A 20,751-nucleotide genomic window follows, 5' to 3' on the forward strand; every position below is an offset into this window, starting at 1 on the left:
TTAATTACCACTGATGGTTTGTGATTTTCACCAGTTTTCATTACCAGTAATGGTTTGTGATTTTCGTCAGTTTTAATTACCACTAATAGTTTGTGATTTTCGTCAGTTTTAATCATCCCTAAAGATTTGAGAATGAATTATATTTCCCCACAGAGTTCTCACATTGTATTTAATTCAAAACTCCTAACTATACTTACTATTTCAATGAAATAAATATGTAAACCATATTTCTGTTTTTGGTTTTACGTTAGCAAGGTTAGTTAGTTTTAAACTAAAGAGGCCATCTAGTGGCACAGCTGCGGACTTAACACTAGACCAGTGGCACATCTGTATTTCTGCGGCCTTAGCACACCAGGAACCAGGTTTAGATACATATGGTTTAATCAACACAGATAGCCCATTCTATAGCTTTGTTTGTAAGTGTGAAAAACAGCGAACTATATAGATTCATAAATTCTAGGTTCATAAATTTAAAGTGTTAGTAACACTTAGAAATTTATTTTGAAATGAAACAGTCACATTCATCATGTTAAGCGATTACGTAGAATAAACAATTTTATTTTTATCCAAAGACGATCAACATCAGTGCACAGTTCGTGTTCCAGATGGTCTAATAGCCATGTACAGGTACAGCATGGACCTGTAGGCTCTAAATACTAACAACGGTACGTACTCAAACTCACTTCAGTGTTAGCCCTAAATATTAGTTATATGATACAAATCAGAATATTGTATGACGATATTAAACGCAGTGTGTGATGTCATAACCAATCACCTGTGTGCCTGTTTCATGAACTAAAACAAAAAATATCGAAACAAATCTTCTAGCTGAAGAACTAGTTCCGGTTTTAGTCGCCTGACGTCGCTAGCTAGATCCAAATTATCTTGTTTACATTCGTTTCGTTGATTACCCTGGCCACCATCTTGGTTTTTCTTCCAGTTTCCTTCACTACTAGGGCAGAACGTCACTAGTTAGGGCCAGACGTTGCCTGTGTACGGGATCAATCATATATTGTATTAGCTCTTTCTTACTAATAGGTGGAGCAATTATCTGCAAATTTGCGCATGCGTCTATCGTATCAGCAATACGTGCAACGTCAATAGAAGTGAGGGTGCAGCTCATGTAGTGGCATTGCTGTATGAGTGAATATTCTATGGATATTGTTTATTTATATTAGCCTCTTTATATACATTGCTGTGGATTTTTAGATTTAAAAGATATTGATTTTGAAGATCGACTGAGTAAAAAAACTCAACCTTTTATCTACTAAGAACTCGAAAGGAAAATAGAAACGACTGTTTTGTTTGGTTCGTAGTGCAGCAGGCGTTGACAACTTGGCTTGTTTCTGTGCAGTAGATAAATATATGGTGACGATACAAACAAACAAACAAGCATCTCTGCACGTCTAGTGTTAGTTCACGAGGTTATATTCATCTTTATACGATTTTAAGCTCTCACTGAATGGTGCATCCACTCTCGATTCTTGCCCATGACAGCGCCTCACTTGCAGCCTCGAACCACTGCTATTGGCGGCCGTTTCGACTTTGACGATGGAGGTACTTACTGCGGGGGGTGGGCTGACGGTAAGGCTCATGGGCACGGAGTGTGCACGGGTCCCAAGGGCCAGGGCGAGTACAGCGGGTCGTGGCACTTTGGATTTGAAGTGTCCGGAGTGTACACGTGGCCCAGCGGCAGCACTTTCGAGGGCCAGTGGCAGAACGGTAAGCGTCACGGGCTAGGGGTAGAAACACGAGGTCGTTGGGTATATCGCGGAGAATGGACACAGGGGCTAAAGGGCCGATATGGAGTTCGCCAGTCTCTTACCTCCGGAGCCAAGTACGAAGGCACGTGGGCCAATGGACTTCAGGATGGATACGGCTCGGAGATGTACGCTGATGGAGGTAAGACTAAATGCACATAAAATATTAGTAAGACTGTTTTCCAGGTATTTTAAATTAAAGTTGTATGAAATAATAAAGTAGAAATTCCAATTCTTATTTTACGTTTTGACTCGTGGTAAATCTTATGATATTTGTTTCATTAAACTACGTAGCTAAACGCATGAATATAAACAAAAATATAAATAAAATGTGTGTTAGATTCAAATCTATTTTTACGTTTCATTATTTTTAATGTGTTACAGCTTACCAGTAAATAAACCTCACGTGAATGTGTTACACGTTCAGTCGGTCTAGGTGTTACATACTGTGTGAAATTTATGTAAGCTAAGCCTTTTTCAATGTTAAAATACGAAACGAGGCCTTGTGTACTTCGTTATTTGTGGTTTGATTAAAGCTAATGCTTTATGACCCCACAACATCATGACGTATTTAGTCTAATAAACAGGAAACATTGCTACGATATACAAATAATATTAAGTTGCTGCAACATACACGTCAATATAAAAATATCGATAAACCTTTTTGTGGAAAACCGAGATGAGCTAAAGAAATATTTTGTTATGCAACATTCCAACGTTACTGTGCCCGGTATGGCCAGGTGATTAAGGCACTCGACTCGTAATCTGAGGGTCGCGAGCTCGAATACACGTCACACCAAACATGCTCGCCCTCCCAGCCGTGGGGGCGTTATAATGTTACACTCAACCTCACTATTCGTTGGTGAAAGAGTAGCCCAAGTGTTGGCGGTGGATGGTGATAACCAGCTGCCTTCTCTCTAGTCTTACACTGCTAATTTAAGGACAGTTAGCGCAGTTAGTCCTTGTGTAGCTTTGCGCGAAATTCAAAACAAACATATTTTCTGTAAATATGTGAGTACGGTAATCATGTCAAATATAATAATTTATATGGGACAAAAGTAAACATGCCTTAAAATAATGTTTTTAAATCGCGTGACCAAACAGAGCATGCGTAGACAATTTGGTATAATAAACGTGTCACGTGATGTAATAATGTACATGAGATTAAAGTAAACATATCATGGAATAAAATATTGTCAATTGTGTGACGAAATAGAACGTGTGAATAAACTAAACGTTTGATTTGGATGAAACTTTAAAATACAGAACAAATATGGCTACGATAAAAATATCACAATACTTTACAATACAGAACAAATATGGCTGCGACAAAAATATCACAATACTTTACAATACAGAACAAATATGGCTGCGACAAAAATATCACAATACTTTACAATACAGAACAAATATGGGTACGACAAAAATAACACAATACTTTATAATACAGAACAAATATGGCTACGACAAAAATATCGCAATACTTTACAATACAGAACAAATATGGCTACGACAAAAATATCACAATACTTTACAATACAGAACAAATATGGCTACGACAAAAATATCACAATACTTTATAATACAGAACAAATATGGCTACGACAAAAATATCACAATACTTTATAATACAGAACAAATATGGCTACGACAAAAATATCACAATACTTTATAATACAGAACAAATATGGCTACGACAAAAATATCACAATACTTTATAATACAGAACAAATATGGCTACGACAAAAATATCACAATACTTTATAATACAGAACAAATATGGCTACGACAAAAATATCACAATACTTTATAATACAGAACAAATATGGCTACGACAAAAATATCACAATACTTTATAATACAGAACAAATATGGCTACGAAAAAAATATCACTACTTTATAATACAGAACAAATATGGCTGCGACAAAAATATCGCAATACTTTACAATACAGAACAAATATGGCTGCGACAAAAATATCACAATACTTTACAATAAAGAACAAATATGGCTACGAAAAAAATATCACAATACTTTATAATAGGTTATCAAAGTAAACGTATTTAAATAAAAATCAATAAATTAGAAAATCTGATTACAATTACCAGGAAATATGTTTAACTGATAAAGGGTACCTATGTGTAAAAGTATACACTGTGTTGCCATGGTAAGCTGCCTCGTGGTATATTATAAAACATTACTACGGTTGTTGATGGTTCCGGTATTCTCAGACACAAAGTTACACAATGGGCTAACTGTACTGTGCTCAACACGATTATCGAAACCTAATTTTTAGCATCATAAGCCTTCGGACTTACCACTGAGCCACTAGAGAGCGTGTGCATTACAGAGTTTTTAATTGTCATGAACTCTGGAAAAATACAAAGTTCGTCGATCTGTGGAGGAAATCATGCATAAAATATGTTTATAGCATTGTTTTAATTTTCTGCTGCGTGAAACAGCTGTTACAGAAACGTTTGGAGCGAGCTCCGATTTGTATCAAATATATTACAAGAAATATTCAAATAATTAATAAAATATTTTTCTTTTCTTGACAATTTTAAATTATTGTATAATCAAACTAGAGAAAGCAGTAGTTAATAAAGGCATTATCTGCTTGTTGAAAGTTACTGTGGTGCTAACAAGGTCCATTGAAAGGCCAATGTGTTGTATTTCTAGCTTAGACAAAGCACGTGCACCTTTTTATTGGACGAAAGCGAACGAAGTACTCATGACTAGGACTACCTTAAAAGTATCCCAGGAAAGCCAACAGAGGGCGTTCATATTAGAACATTAAAATCAGTTACACACGTACGCTAGAAAAAAATTAATGTTAGTTATATCAGGAAACCAACAGAGGGCGCTCAACATAGAATATTCATATTAGTTACACACGTACAATAATATTGATTAAGTTGCTACCTACAGTATAATTGTCAGATTTTGTAATAAAACACCTTCATAAGTTAACACTATTTACAAATGATCTACGGTTAAAACTAAATCAATATATTATTGTTTTATTATATTTTAATAAAAACACAAACTCGGATTAACTAGTGAGTAATATGGCCCGTTGACAAATATAAAACTTGTCTATCAAAAACGTAGTCTGTTATACATATTACCTACAATAAAATGACCCCTGTTACTCATGATTCTAGGAAAATCCCCCTATTTTTGTAAGAGCTGTTTGTTCTGGTATCGCTTGCAGTAGTTGTGTTACTTTGTACAAAACTCACTTCCATTGAAGACGACGGATGTAGGCATTTTTTATACATAATTTATTTATGAGTAAGTACATTCAACTATATTAATAATTATCTATTGTAATAACATTCAGTTTTGTTTGTCCTGAAAATACACGTGCATGTTAATATCTAAATGCGCATGCGTGCACACTTCATTTTTTCCTGTCGACACGGGTCAAAGGTCTTGTCATCGTGTTTGTTGACAAGCACTGAAAATTTTATTGAACTACAATTTTTTTGAATTTGTATTTATAAATTGTTTATTATAATTGTATGCTGTAATTTAATATTATAATTCATATTTTAGTGTTATACATAAGTTAATTTCTAACATTAAAAGTAAATATTAAAAACGACACCTAGATATCGATATTAATGTATCACGTGATATATTGAATGAAACACTGGTTTAAATTAAATGTTTCTGATATCAAGTAGAATATCTATATTTTCTTACGAATTAGGAACTCAAATTACCTACACTGACAAGTTGTAATATCAAATATGACATTCTGTCTTTTCTATTTGCTAAGATGTTGCTACTGCACATGTACTGAATCAAACACACTGCACCCGCTCACCTCCTTCCAAAACCTGACATTCAGTACAATGACATTTATCATTACCACCACATCATCACACACTGGAGAGAGACTGAAGTCCTACAAGAGGCTGGAAGCCTATACGTTTCTTACAGCTGGGAGGAAGTGTTGCAAGCAGTCACAGATGTACAACCTTTCTTTGTTATCAAAGCCAGGGTAAATGTTTTTTATTTACCTGAGCACCAACTTAGTTACCAAAGTTGGAGCTTTTTTCATGAGATAACTGTCAACCAAACTGAGTTAACATGTATTAAATAGTTATATATTCAGTTTAAATAAAGTTAATAACTCCTCACAAATATCCCTACTAGTACTCGTACACAATAATTTTTATTATTTAATATTTTTAATTATTCACGGAGAGCAGTATTTTCAGTTCTCAGTTGCTGACACTCTGTCTGTAAAGCTTCAGTATCAATTATACCGAGATCAGTCTCTCTGGAGATCTCTGATACAGTGTCTGTAAAACTTCAATATCAGTCATACTGAGATCAGTCTCTCTGGAGATCTCTGACACTCTGTCTGTAAAGCTTCAATATCCATCGTACTGAGATCTGTCTATATTAAGATCTCTCTGACACACTGTAAAGCTTCAGTATCAGTCATACTGAGATCAGTCTGTATGGATATCTCTGACACTCTGTCTGTAAAGCTTCAGTATCAGACATACTGAGATCAGTCTCTTTGGAGATCTCTGACACTCTGTCTGTAAAGCTTCATTATCAGTTATACTGAGATCAGTCTGTATGGAGATCTCTGACACACTGTCTGTAATGTTTCAGTATCAGTTATACTGAGATCAGTCTGTATGGAGATCTCTGAGACTGTCTGTAAAGTTTCAGTTTCAGTCATACTGAGATCAGTCTGTATGGAGATCACTGACACTCTGTCTGTAAAGCTTCAGTATCAGTCATACTTAGATCAGTCTGTATGGAGATCTCTGACACACTGTCTGTAAAGCTTCAGTATCAGTTATACTGAGATCAGTCTGTATGGAGATCTCTGACACACTGTCTGTAAAGCTTCAGTATCAGTTATACTGAGATCAGTCTGTACGGAGATCTCTGACACTCTGTAAAGTTTCAGTATCAGTTATACTGAGATCAGTATGTATGGAGATCTCTGACACTCTATCTGTAAAGGTTCAGTATCAGTTATACTGAGATCAGTCTGTATGGAGATCTCTGAGACTGTCTGTAAAGTTTCAGTTTCAGTCATACTGAGATCAGTCTGTATGGAGATCTATGACACTCTGTCTGTAAAGCTTCAGTATCAGTCATACTGAGATCAGTCTGTATGGAGATCTCTGACACACTGTCTGTAAAGCTTCAGTATCAGTTATACTGAGATCAGTCTGTATTGAGATCTCTGACACTGTCTGTAAAGCTTCAGTATCAGTTATACTGAGATCAGTCTGTATTGAGATCTCTGACACTGTCTTTAAAGCTTCAGTATCAGTTATACTGAGATCAGTCTGTATGGAGATCTCTGACACACTGTCTGTAACGTTTCAGTATCAGTTATACTGAGATCAGTCTGTATGGAGATCTCTGAGACTGTCTGTAAAGTTTCAGTTTCAGTCATACTGAGATCAGTCTGTATGGAGATCACTGACACTCTGTCTGTAAAGCTTCAGTATCAGTCATACTTAGATCAGTCTGTGTGGAGATCTTTGACACACTGTCTGTAAAGCTTCAGTATCACTTATACTGAGATCAGTCTGTATGGAGATCTCTGACACTGTCTGTAAAGCTTCAGTATCAGTTATACTGAGATCAGTCTGTATGGAGATCTCTGAGACTGTCTGTAAAGTTTCAGTCATACTGAGATCAGTCTGTATGGAGATCTCTGACACTCTGTCTGTAAAGCTTCAGTATCAGTCATACTGAGATCAGTCTGTATGGAGACCTCTGACACTCTGTATGAAAAGCTTCAGTATCAGTCATATTGAGATCAGTCTGTATGGAGATCTCTGACACATTGTCTGTAAAGCTTCAGTATCAGTTATACTGAGATCAGTCTGTATGGAGATCTCTGTCACTGTCTGTAAAGCTTCAGTATCAGTTAGACTGAGATCAGTCTGTATGGAGATCTCTGACACACTGTCTGTAACGTTTCAGTATCAGTTATACTGAGATCAGTCTGTATGGAGATCTCTGAGACTGTCTGTAAAGTTTCAGTTTCAGTCATACTGAGATCAGTCTGCATGGAGATCACTGACACTCTGTCTGTAAAGCTTCAGTATCAGTCATACTGAGATTAGTCTGTATGGAGATCTTTGACACTGTCTGTAAAGCTTCAGTATCAGTTATACTGAGATCAGTCTGTATGGAGATCTCTGACACACTGTCTGTAAAGCTTCAGTATCAGTTATACTGAGATCAGTCTGTATGGAGATCTCTGTCACTGTCTGTAAAGCTTCAGTATCAGTTTTACTGAGATCAGTCTGTATGGAGATCTCTGACACACTGTCTGTAATGTTTCAGTATCAGTTATAATGATATCAGTCTGTATGGAGATCTCTGAGACTGTCTGTAAAGTATCAGTTTCAGTCATACTGAGATCAGTCTGTATGGAGATCACTGACACTCTGTCTGTAAAGCTTCAGTATCAGTCATACTTAGATCAGTCTGTATGGAGATCTCTGACACACTGTCTGTAAAGCTTCAGTATCAGTTATACTGAGATCATTATGTATGGAGATCTCTGACACTGTCTGTAAAGCTTCAGTATCAGTTATACTGAGATCAGTCTGTACAGAGATCTCTGATACTCTGTCTGTAAAGTTTCAGTATCAGTTATACTGAGATCAGTATGTATGGAGATCTCTGACACTCTGTCTGTAAAGGTTCAGTATCAGTTATACTGAGATCAGTCTGTATGGAGATCTCTGAGACTGTCTGTAAAGATTCAGTTTCAGTCATACTGAGATCAGTCTGTATGGAGATATATGACACTCTGTCTGTAAAGCTTCAGTATCAGTTATACTGAGATCAGTCTGTATGGAGATCTCTGACACTGTCTGTAAACCTTCAGTATCAGTTATACTGAGGTCAGTCTGTATGGAGATTTCTGAGACTATCTGTAAAGTTTCAGTCATACTGAGATCAGTCTGTATGGAGATCTCTCACACTGTCTGTAAAGCTTCAGTATCAGTTATACTGAGATCAGTCTGTATGGAGATCTCTGACACACTGTCTGTAACGTTTCAGTATCAGTTATACTGAGATCAGTCTGTATGGAGATCTCTGACACACTGTCTGTAACGTTTCAGTATCAGTTATACTGAGATCAGTCTGTATGGAGATCTCTGAGACTGTCTGTAAAGCTTCAGTATCAGTCATACTTAGATCAGTCTGTGTGGAGATCTCTGACACACTGTCTGTAAAGCTTCAGTATCAGTTATACTGAGATCAGTCTGTATGGAGATCTCTGACACTGTCTGTAAAGCTTCAGTATCAGTTATACTGAGGTCAGTCTGTATGGAGATTTCTGAGACTATCTGTAAAGTTTCAGTCATACTGAGATCAGTCTGTATGGAGATCTCTTACACTCTGTCTGTAAAGGTTCAGTATCAGTCATACTGAGATCAGTCTGTATTAAGATCTCTGACACATTGTAAAGCTTCAGTATCAGTCATACTGAGATCAGTCTGTATGGATATCTCTGACACTCTGTCTGTAAAGCTTCAGTATCAGTCATACTGAGATCACTCTGTATAGAAATCTCTGACACACTGTCTGTAAAGCTTCAGTATCAGTTATTCTGAGATCAGTCTGTATGGAGATCTCTCACACTCTGTCTGTAAAGCTTCAGTATCAGTCATATTGAGATCAGTCTGTATGGAGACCTCTGACACTCTGTATGAAAAGCTTCAGTATCAGTCATATTGAGATCAGTCTGTATGTAGATCTCTGACACACTGTCTGTAAAGCTTTAGTATCAGTTATACTGAGATCAGTCTGTATGGAGATCTCTGTCACTGTCTGTAAAACTTCAGTATCAGTTATACTGAGATCAGTCTGTATGGAGATCTCTGACACACTGTCTGTAACGTTTCAGTATGAGTTATACTGAGATCAGTCTGGATTAAGATCTCTCTGACACTGTCTGTAAAGCTTCAGTATCAGTCATACTGAGATCAGTCTGTATGGAGACCTCTGACACTCTGTATGAAAAGCTTCAGTATCAGTCATATTGAGATCAGTCTGTATGGAGATCTCTGACACACTGTCTGTAAAGCTTCAGTATCAGTTATACTGAGATCAGTCTGTATGGAGATCTCTGACACTCTGTCTGTAAAGCTTCAGTATCAGTCATACTGAGATCAGTCTGTATGGAGATCTCTGACACACTGTCTATAAAGCTTCATTATTAGTTATACTGAGATCAGTCTGTATTAAGATCTCTCTGACACTCTGTAACGCTTCGGTATCAGTCATACTGTGATCAGTCTGTTTGGAGATATCTGACACTGTCTGTAAAGTTTCAGTATCAGTCATACTGAGATCAGTCTATATGGAGATCTCTGACACTCTGTCTGTAAAGCTTCAGTATCAGTCATACTGAGATCAGTCTGTATTGAGATCTCTGACACTGTCTGTAAAGCTTCAATATCAGTTATACTGAGATCAGTCTGTATGGAGATCTCTGTCACTGTCTGTAAAGTTTCAGTATCAGTTATACTGAGATCACCCTGTATGGAGATCTCTGACACTCTCTGTAAAGTTTCAGTATCAGTCATACTGAGATCAGTCTGTATGGAGATCTCTGACACTCTGTCTGTAAAGCTTCAGTATCAGTCATACTGAGATCAGTCTGAATGGAGATCTCTGACACTCTGTCTGTAAAGCTTCAGTATCAGTCATACTGAGATCAGTCTGTATGGAGATCTCTGACACACTGTAAAGCTTCAGTATCAGTCATACTGAGATCAGTCTGTATGGAGATCTCTGACACACTGTCTGTAACGTTTCAGTATCAGTTATACTGAGATCAGTCTGTATGGAGATCTCTGTCACTGTCTGTAAAGCTTCAGTATCAGTTATACTGAGATCAGTCTGTATGGAGATCTCTGACACACTGTCTGTAATGTTTCAGTTTCAGTCATACTGAGATCAGTGTGTATGGAGATCATTGACACTCTGTCTGTAAAGCTTCAGTATCAGTCATACTTAGATCACTCTGTATGGAGATCTCTGACACACTGTCTGTAATGCTTCAGTATCAGTTATACTGAGATCAGTCTGTATGTAGATCTCTGACACTTTCTGTAAAGCTTCAGTATCAGTTATACTGAGATCAGTCTGTATGGAGAACTCTCTCACTGTCTGTAAAGCTTCAGTATCAGTTATACTGAGATCAGTCTGTATGGAGATCTCTGAGACTGTCTGTAAAGTTTCAGTATCAGTTATACTGAGATCAGTCTGTACAGAGATCTCTGATACTCTGTCTGTAATGTTTTAGTATCAGTTATACTGAGATCAGTCTGTATGGAGATCTCTGAGACTGTCTGTAAAGTTTCAGTTTCAGTTATACTGAGATCAGTCTGTACAGAGATCTCTGATACTCTGTCTGTAAAGGTTCAGTATCAGTCATACTGAGATCAGTCTGTATTAAGATCTCTGACACATTGTAAAGCTTCAGTATCAGTCATACTGAGATCAGTCTGTATGGATATCTCTGACACTCTGTCTGTAAAGCTTCAGTATCAGTTATTCTGAGATCAATCTGTATGGAGATCTCTGACACTGTCTGTAAAGCTTCAGTATCAGTCATACTGAGATGAGTCTGTATGGAGACCTCTGAGACTGTATGAAAAGCTTCAGTATCAGTCATATTGAGATCAGTCTGTATGGAGATCTCTGACACACTGTCTGTAAAGCTTCAGTATCAGTTATACTGAGATCAGTCTGTATGGAGATCTCTGTCACTGTCTGTAAAACTTCAGTATCAGTTATACTGAGATCAGTCTGTATGGAGATCTCTGACACTGTCTGTAACGTTTCAGTATCAGTTATATTGAGATCAGTCTGTATGGAGACCTCTGACACTCTGTATGAAAAGCTTCAGTATCAGTCATATTGAGATCAGTCTGTATGGAGATCTCTGACACTGTCTGTAAAGCTTCAGTATCAGTCATACTGAGATCAGTCTGTATGGAGACCTCTCACACTCTGTATGAAAAGCTTCAGTATCAGTCATATTGAGATCAGTCTGTATGGAGATCTCTGACACACTGTCTATAAAGCTTCAGTATCAGTTATACTGAGAACAGTCTGTATGGAGATCTCTGACACTCTGTCTGTAAAGCTTCAGTATCAGTCATACTGAGATCAGTCTGTATGGAGATCTCTGACACACTGTCTGTAAAGCTTCATTATCAGTTATACTGAGATCAGTCTGTATTAAGATCTCTTAAACTGTCTGTAAAGTTTCAGTTTCAGTCATACTGAGATCAGTCTGCATGGAGATCACTGACACTCTGTCTGTAAAGCTTCAGTATCAATCATACTTAGATCAGTCTGTATGGAGATCTCTGACACACTGTCTGTAAAGCTTCAGTATCAGTTATACTGAGATCAGTCTGTATGGAGATCTCTGTCACTGTCTGTAAAGCTTCAGTATCAGTTATACTGAGATCAGTCTGTATGGAGATCTCTGACACACTGTCTGTAATGTTTCAGTATCAGTTATACTGAGATCAGTCTGTATGGAGATCTCTGAGACTGTCTGTAAAGTTTCAGTTTCAGTCATACTGAGATCAGTCTGTATGGAGATCACTGACACTTTGTCTGTAAAGCTTCAGTATCAGTCATACTTAGATCAGTCTGTATGGAGATCTCTGACACACTGTCTGTAAAGCTTCAGTATCAGTTATACTGAGATCAGTCTGTATGGAGATCTCTGACACTGTCTGTAAAGCTTCAGTATCAGTTATACTGAGATCAGTCTGTACGGAGATCTCTGACACTCTGTCTGTAAAGTTTCAGTTTCAGTTATACTGAGATCAGTATGTATGGAGATCTCTGACACTCTGTCTGTAAAGGTTCAGTATCAGTTATACTGAGATCAGTCTGTATGGAGATCTCTGAGACTGTCTGTAAAGTTTCAGTTTCAGTCATACTGAGATCAGTCTGTATGGAGATCTATGACACTCTGTCTGTAAAGGTTCAGTATCAGTCATACTTAGATCAATCTGTGTGGAGATCTCTGACACACTGTCTGTAAAGCTTCAGTATCAGTTATACTGAGATCAGTCTGTATGGAGATCTCTGACACTGTCTGTAAAGCTTCAGTATCAGTTATACTGAGATCAGTCTGTATGGAGATCTCTGAGACTATCTGTAAAGTTTCAGTCATACTGAGATCAGTCTGTATGGAAATCTCTGACACACTGTCTGTAAAGCTTCAGTATCAGTTATTCTAAGATCAGTCTGTATGGAGATCTCTGACACTCTGTCTGTAAAGCTTCAGTATCAGTCATACTGAGATCAGTCTGTATGGAGACCTCTGACACTCTGTATGAAAAGCTTCAGTATCAGTCATATTGAGATCAGTCTGTATGGAGATCTCTGACACACTGTCTGTAAAGCTTTAGTATCAGTTATACTGAGATCAGTCTGTATGGAGATCTCTGTCACTGTCTGTAAAACTTCAGTATCAGTTATACTGAGATCAGTCTGCATGGAGATCTCTGACACACTGTCTGTAACGTTTCAGTATCAGTTATACTGAGATCAGTCTGTATTAAGATCTCTCTGACACTGTCTGTAAAGCTTCAGTATCAGTCATACTGAGATCAGTCTGTATGGAGACCTCTGACACTCTGTATGAAAAGCTTCAGTATCAGTCATATTGAGATCAGTCTGTATGGAGATCTCTGACACACTGTCTGTAAAGCTTCAGTATCAGTTATACTGAGATCAGTCTGTATGGAGATCTCTGACACTGTCTGTAAAGCTTCAGTATCAGTTATACTGAGATCAGTCTGTATGGAGATCTCTGAGACTATCTGTAAAGTTTCAGTCATACTGAGATCAGTCTGTATGGAGATCTCTGACTCTCTGTCTGTAAAGGTTCAGTATCAGTCATACTGAGATCAGTCTGTATTAAGATCTCTGACACATTGTAAAGCTTCAGTATCAGTCATACTGAGATCAGTCTGTATGGATATCTCTGACACTCTGTCTGTAAAGCTTCAGTATCAGTCATACTGAGATCAGTCTGTATGGAAATCTCTGACACACTGTCTGTAAAGCTTCAGTATCAGTTATTCTGAGATCAGTCTGTATGGAGATCTCTGACACTCTGTCTGTAAAGCTTCAGTATCAGTCATACTGAGATCAGTCTGTATGGAGACCTCTGACACTCTGTATGAAAAGCTTCAGTATCAGTCATATTGAGATCAGTCTGTATGGAGATCTCTGACACACTGTCTGTAAAGCTTTAGTATCAGTTATACTGAGATCAGTCTGTATGGAGATCTCTGTCACTGTCTGTAAAACTTCAGTATCAGTTATACTGAGATCAGTCTGTATGGAGATCTCTGACACACTGTCTGTAACGTTTCAGTATCAGTTATACTGAGATCAGTCTGTATTAAGATCTCTCTGACACTGTCTGTAAAGCTTCAGTATCAGTCATACTGAGATCAGTCTGTATGGAGACCTCTGACACTCTGTATGAAAAGCTTCAGTATCAGTCATATTGAGATCAGTCTGTATGGAGATCTCTGACACACTGTCTGTAAAGCTTCAGTATCAGTTATACTGAGATCAGTCTGTATGGAGATCTCTGACACTCTGTCTGTAAAGCTTCAGTATCAGTCATACTGAGATCAGTCTGTATGGAGATCTCTGAAACACTGTCTGTAAAGCTTCATTATCAGTTATACTGAGATCAGTCTGTATTAAGATCTCTTTGACACTCTGTAACGCTTCGGTATCAGTCATACTGAGATCAGTCTGTTTGGAGATATCTGACACTGTCTGTAAAGTTTCAGTATCAGTCATACTGAGATCAGTCTATATGGAGATCTCTGACACTCTGTCTGTAAATCTTCAGTATCAGTCATACTGAGATCAGTCTGTATTGAGATCTCTGACACTGTCTGTAAAGCTTCAGTATCAGTTATACTGAGATCAGTCTGTATGGAGATCTCTGTCACTGTCTGTAAAGCTTCAGTATCAGTTTCACTAAGATTAGTCTGTATGGAGATCTCTGACACTGTCTGTAAAGTTTCAGTATCAGTCATACTGAGATCACTCTGTATGGAGATTTCTGACACTGTCTGTAAAGCTTCAGTATCAGTCATACTGAGATTAGTCTGTATGGAGATCTTTGACTCTGTCTGTAAAGTTTCAGTATCAGTTATACTGAGATCTGCCTGTATGGAGATCTCTGACACTCTCTGTAAAGTTTCAGTATCAGTCATACTGAGATCAGTCTGTATGGAGATTTCTGACACTCTGTCTGTAAAGCTTCAGTACCAGTCATACTGAGATCAGTCTGTATGGAGATCTCTGACACTCTGTATGAAAAGCTTCAGTATCAGTCATATTGAGATCAGTCTGTATGGAGATCTCTGACACACTGTAAAGCTTCAGTATCAGTTATACTGAGATCAGTCTCTATGGAGATCTCTGTCACTGTCTGTAAAGCTTCAGTATCAGTTAGACTGAGATCAGTCTGTATGGAGATCTCTGACACACTGTCTGTAATGTTTCAGTATCAGTTATACTGAGATCAGTCTGTATGGAGATCTCTGAGACTGTCTGTAAAGTTTCAGTTTCAGTCATACTGAGATTAGTCTGTATGGAGATCACTGACACCCTGTCTGTAAAGCTTCAGTATCAGTCATTCTTAGATCAATCTGTGTGGAGATCACTGACACCCTGTCTGTAAAGCTTCAGTATCAGTCATACTTAGATCAATCTGTGTGGAGATCTCTGACACACTGTCTATAACGTTTCAGTATCAGTTATACTGAGATCAGTCTGTATGGAGATCTCTGAGAATGTCTGTAAAGTTTCAGTTTCAGTCATACTGAGATCAGTCTGTATGGAGATCTCTGACACTGTCTGTAAAGCTTCAGTATCAGTTATACTGAGATCAGTCTGTATGGAGATCTCTGAGACTATCTGTAAAGTTTCAGTCATACTGAGATCAGTCTGTATGGAGATCTCTGACTCTCTGTCTGTAAAGGTTCAGTATCAGTCATACTGAGATCAGTCTGTATTAAGATCTCTGACACTGTCTGTAAAGCTTCAGTATCAGTCATACTGAGATCAGTCTGTATGGATATCTCTGACACTCTGTCTGTAAAGCTTCAGTATCAGTCATACTGAGATCAGTCTGTATGGAAATCTCTGACACACTGTCTGTAAAGCTTCAGTATCAGTTATTCTGAGATCAGTCTGTATGGAGATCTCTGACACTCTGTCTGTAAAGCTTCAGTATCAGTCATACTGAGATCAGTCTGTATGGAGACCTCTGACACTCTGTATGAAAAGCTTCAGTATCAGTCATATTGAGATCAGTCTGTATGGAGATCTCTGACACACTGTCTGTAAAGCTTTAGTATCAGTTATACTGAGATCAGTCTGTATGGAGATCTCTGTCACTGTCTGTAAAACTTCAGTATCAGTTATACTGAGATCAGTCTGTATTAAGATCTCTCTGACACTGTCTGTAAAGCTTCAGTATCAGTCATACTGAGATCAGTCTGTATGGAGATCTCTGACACACTGTCTGTAAAGCTTCAGTATCAGTCATACTGAGATCAGTCTGTATGGAGATCTCTGACACACTGTCTGTAAAGCTTCAGTATCAGTTATACTGAGATCAGTCTGTATGGAGATCTCTGACACTCTGTCTGTAAACCTTCAGTATCAGTTATACTGAGATCAGTCTGTATGGAGATCTCTGACACACTGTCTGTAACGTTTCAGTATCAGTTATACTGAGATCAGTCTGTATGGAGATCTCTGAGACTGTCTGTAAAGTTTCAGTTTCAGTCATACTGAGATCAGTCTGTATGGAGATCACTGACACCCTGTCTGTAAAGCTTCAGTATCAGTCATACTTAGATCAATCTGTGTGGAGATCTCTGACACACTGTCTGTAAAGCTTCAGTATCAGTTATACTGAGATCAGTCTGTATGGAGATCTCTGACACTGTCTGTAAAGCTTCAGTATCAGTTATACTGAGATCAGTCTGTATGGAGATCTCTGAGACTACCTGTAAAGTTTCAGTCATACTGAGATCAGTCTGTATGGAGATCTCTGACTCTCTGTCTGTAAAGGTTCAGTATCAGTCATACTGAGATCAGTCTGTATTAAGATCTCTGACACATTGTAAAGCTTCAGTATCAGTCATACTGAGATCAGTCTGTATGGATATCTCTGACACTCTGTCTGTAAAGCTTCAGTATCAGTCATACTGAGATCAGTCTGTATGGAAATCTCTGACACACTGTCTGTAAAGCTTCGGTATCAGTTATTCTGAGATCAGTCTGTATGGAGATCTCTGACACTCTGTCTGTAAAGCTTCAGTATCAGTCATACTGAGATCAGTCTGTATGGAGATCTCTGACACTCTGTCTGAAAAGCTTCAGTATCAGTCATACTGAGATCAGTCTGTATGGAGATCTCTGACACACTGTCTGTAAAGCTTTCAGTATCAGTTATACTGAGATCAGTCTGTATGGAGATCTCTGTCACTGTCTGTAAAACTTCAGTATCAGTTATACTGAGATCAGTCTGTATGGAGATCTCTGACACACTGTCTGTAAAGTTTCAGTATCAGTTATACTGAGATCAGTCTGTATTAAGATCTCTGACACTGTCTGTAAAGCTTCAGTATCAGTCATACTGAGATCAGTCTGTATGGAGATCTCTGACACACTGTCTGTAAAGCTTCAGTATCAGTTATACTGAGATCAGTCTGTATGTAGATCTCTGACACTCTGTCTGTAAAGCTTCAGTATCAGTCATACTGAGATCAGTCTGTATGGAGATCTCTGACACACTGTCTGTAAAGCTTCAGTATCAGTTATACTGAGATCAGTCTGTATTAAGATCTCTTTGACACTCTGTAACGCTTCAGTATCAGTCATACTGAGATCAGTCTGTTTGGAGATCTCTGACACTGTCTGTAAAGTTTCAGTATCAGTCATACTGAGATCAGTCTATATGGAGATCTCTGACACTCTGTCTGTAAATCTTCAGTATCAGTCATACTGAGATCAGTCTGTATTGAGATCTCTGACACTGTCTGTAAAGCTTCAGTATCAGTTATACTGAGATCAGTCTGTATGGAGATCTCTGTCACTGTCTGTAAAGCTTCAGTATCAGTTACACTGAGATTAGTCTGTATGGAGATCTCTGACACTGTCTGTAAAGTTTCAGTATCAGTCATACTGAGATCACTCTGTATGGAGATCTCTGACACTGTCTGTAAAGCTTCAGTATCAGTCATACTGAGATCAGTCTGTATGGAGATCTTTGACTCTGTCTGTAAAGTTTCAGTATCAGTTATACTGAGATCAGCCTGTATTGAGATTTCTGACACTCTCTGTAAAGTTTCAGTATCAGTCATACTGAGATCAGTCTGTATGGAGATCTCTGACACTCTGTCTGTAAAGCTTCAGTATCAGTCATACTGAGATCAGTCTGTATGGAGATCTCTGACACTCTGTATGAAAAGCTTCAGTATCAGTCATATTGAGATCAGTCTGTATGGAGATCTCTGACACACTGTAAAGCTTCAGTATCAGTTATACTGAGATCAGTCTCTATGGAGATCTCTGTCACTGTCTGTAAAGCTTCAGTATCAGTTATACTGAGATCAGTCTGTATGGAGATCTCTGACACACTGTCTGTAATGTTTCAGTATCAGTTATACTGAGATCAGTCTGTATGGAGATCTCTGAGACTGTCTGTAAAGTTTCAGTTTCAGTCATACTGAGATTAGTCTGTATGGAGATCACTGACACCCTGTCTGTAAAGCTTCAGTATCAGTCATTCTTAGATCAGTCTGCATGGAGATCCCTGACACTCTGTCTGTAAAGCTTCAGTATCAGTCATACTGAGATTAGTCTGTATGGAGATCTTTGACACTGTCTGTAAAGTTTCAGTATCAGTTATACTGAGATCAGCCTGTATGTAGATCTCTGACACTCTCTGTAAAGTTTCAGTATCAGTCATACTGAGATCAGTCTGTATGGTGATCTCTGACACTCTGTCTCTAAAGCTTCAGTATCAGTCATACTGAGATCAGTCTGTATGGAGATCTCTGACACTCTGTCTGAAAAGCTTCAGTATCAGTCATACTGAGATCAGTCTGTATGGAGATCTCTGACACTGTCTGTAAAGCTTCAGTATCAGTTATACTGAGATCAATCTGTGTGGAGATCTCGGACACACTGTCTGTAACGTTTCAGTATCAGTTATATTGAGATCAGTCTGTATGGAGATCTATGACACTCTGTCTGTAAAGCTTCAGTATTAGTCATACTGAGATCAGTCTGTATGGAGATCTCTGACACACTGTCTGTAAAGCTTCAGTATCAGTTATACTGAGATCAGTCTGTATGGAGATCTCTGACACTGTCTGTAAAGCTTCAGTATCAGTTATACTGAGATCAGTCTGTATTGAGATGTCTGACACTGTCTGTAAAGCTTCAGTATCAGTTATACTGAGATCAGTCTGTATGGAGATCTCTGACACACTGTCTGTAACGTTTCAGTATCAGTTATACTGAGATCAGTCTGTATGGAGATCTCTGAGACTGTCTGTAAAGTTTCAGTATCAGTCATACTGAGATCAGTCTGTATGGAGATCACTGACACCCTGTCTGTAAAGCTTCAGTATCAGTCATACTTAGATCAGTCTGTGTGGAGATCTCTGACACACTGTCTGTAAAGCTTCAATATCAGTTATACTGAGATCAGTCTGTATGGAGATCTCTGACACTGTCTGTAAAGCTTCAGTATCAGTTATACTGAGATCAGTCTGTATGGAGATCTCTGAGACTGTCTGTAAAGTTTCAGTCATACTGAGATCAGTCTGTATGGAGATCTCTGACACTCTGTCTGTAAAGTTCAGTATCAGTCATACTGAGATCAGTCTGTATTAAGATCTCTGACACATCTGTAAAGCTTCAGTATCAGTCATACTGAGATCAGTCTGTATGGATATCTCTGACACTCTGTCTGTAAAGCTTCAGTATCAGTCATACTGAGATCAGTCTGTATGGAAATCTCTGACACTGTCTGTAAAGCTTCAGTATCAGTTATACTGAGATCAGTCTGTATGGAGATCTCTGACACTCTGTCTGTAAAGCTTCAGTATCAGTCATACTGAGATCAGTCTGTATGGAGATCTCTGACACTCTGTCTGTAAAGCTTCAGTATCAGTCATACTGAGATCAGTCTGTATGGAGATCTCTGACACACTGTCTGTAAAGCTTTAGTATCAGTTATACTGAGATCAGTCTGTATGGAGATCTCTGTCACTGTCTGTAAAACTTCAGTATCAGTTATACTGAGATCAGTCTGTATGGAGATCTCTGACACACTGTCTGTAACGTTTCAGTATCAGTTATACTGAGATCAGTCTGTATGGAGATCTCTGACACTGTCTGTAAAGCTTCAGTATCAGTCATACTGAGATCAGTCTGTATGGAGATCTCTGACACTCTGTATGAAAAGCTTCAGTATCAGTCATATTGAGATCAGTCTGTATGGAGATCTCTGACACACTGTCTGTAAAGCTTCAGTATCAGTTATACTGAGATCAGTCTGTATGGAGATCTCTGACACTCTGTCTGTAAAGCTTCAGTATCAGTCATACTGAGATCAGTCTGTATGGAGATCTCTGACACACTGTCTGTAAAGCTTCAGTATCAGTTATACTGAGATCAGTCTGTATAAGAGATCTCTGACACTCTGTAAAGCTTCAGTATCAGTCATACTGAGATCAGTCTGTATGGAGATATCTGACACTGTCTGTAAAGTTTCAGTATCAGTCATACTGAGATCAGTCTGTATGGAGATCTCTGACACTCTGTCTGTAAAGCTTCAGTATCAGTCATACTGAGATCAGTCTGTATTGAGATCTCTGACACTGTCTGT

The 20,751-nt window shown here is 38.3% G+C and overlaps 1 protein-coding gene across 1 annotated transcript in view; it reads left to right on the plus strand.

Moving 5' to 3' along the window:
- The first annotated feature begins 1,210 nt into the window (after positions 1-1,210).
- The window catches only part of LOC143237858 (junctophilin-1-like), a 73,600-nt gene continuing 54,059 nt past the window's right edge, over positions 1,211-20,751 (plus strand). Inside the window, exon 1 of the mRNA XM_076477542.1 lies at positions 1,211-1,902. Coding sequence (XP_076333657.1) covers positions 1,491-1,902 — 412 coding nt within the window. The 5' untranslated portion in view covers positions 1,211-1,490. The remainder of the gene's footprint in view (positions 1,903-20,751) is intronic.

This window comes from Tachypleus tridentatus, chromosome 13 (assembly GCF_004210375.1).
Source record: "Tachypleus tridentatus isolate NWPU-2018 chromosome 13, ASM421037v1, whole genome shotgun sequence".
Classification (NCBI taxonomy): domain Eukaryota; kingdom Metazoa; phylum Arthropoda; class Merostomata; order Xiphosura; family Limulidae; genus Tachypleus; species Tachypleus tridentatus.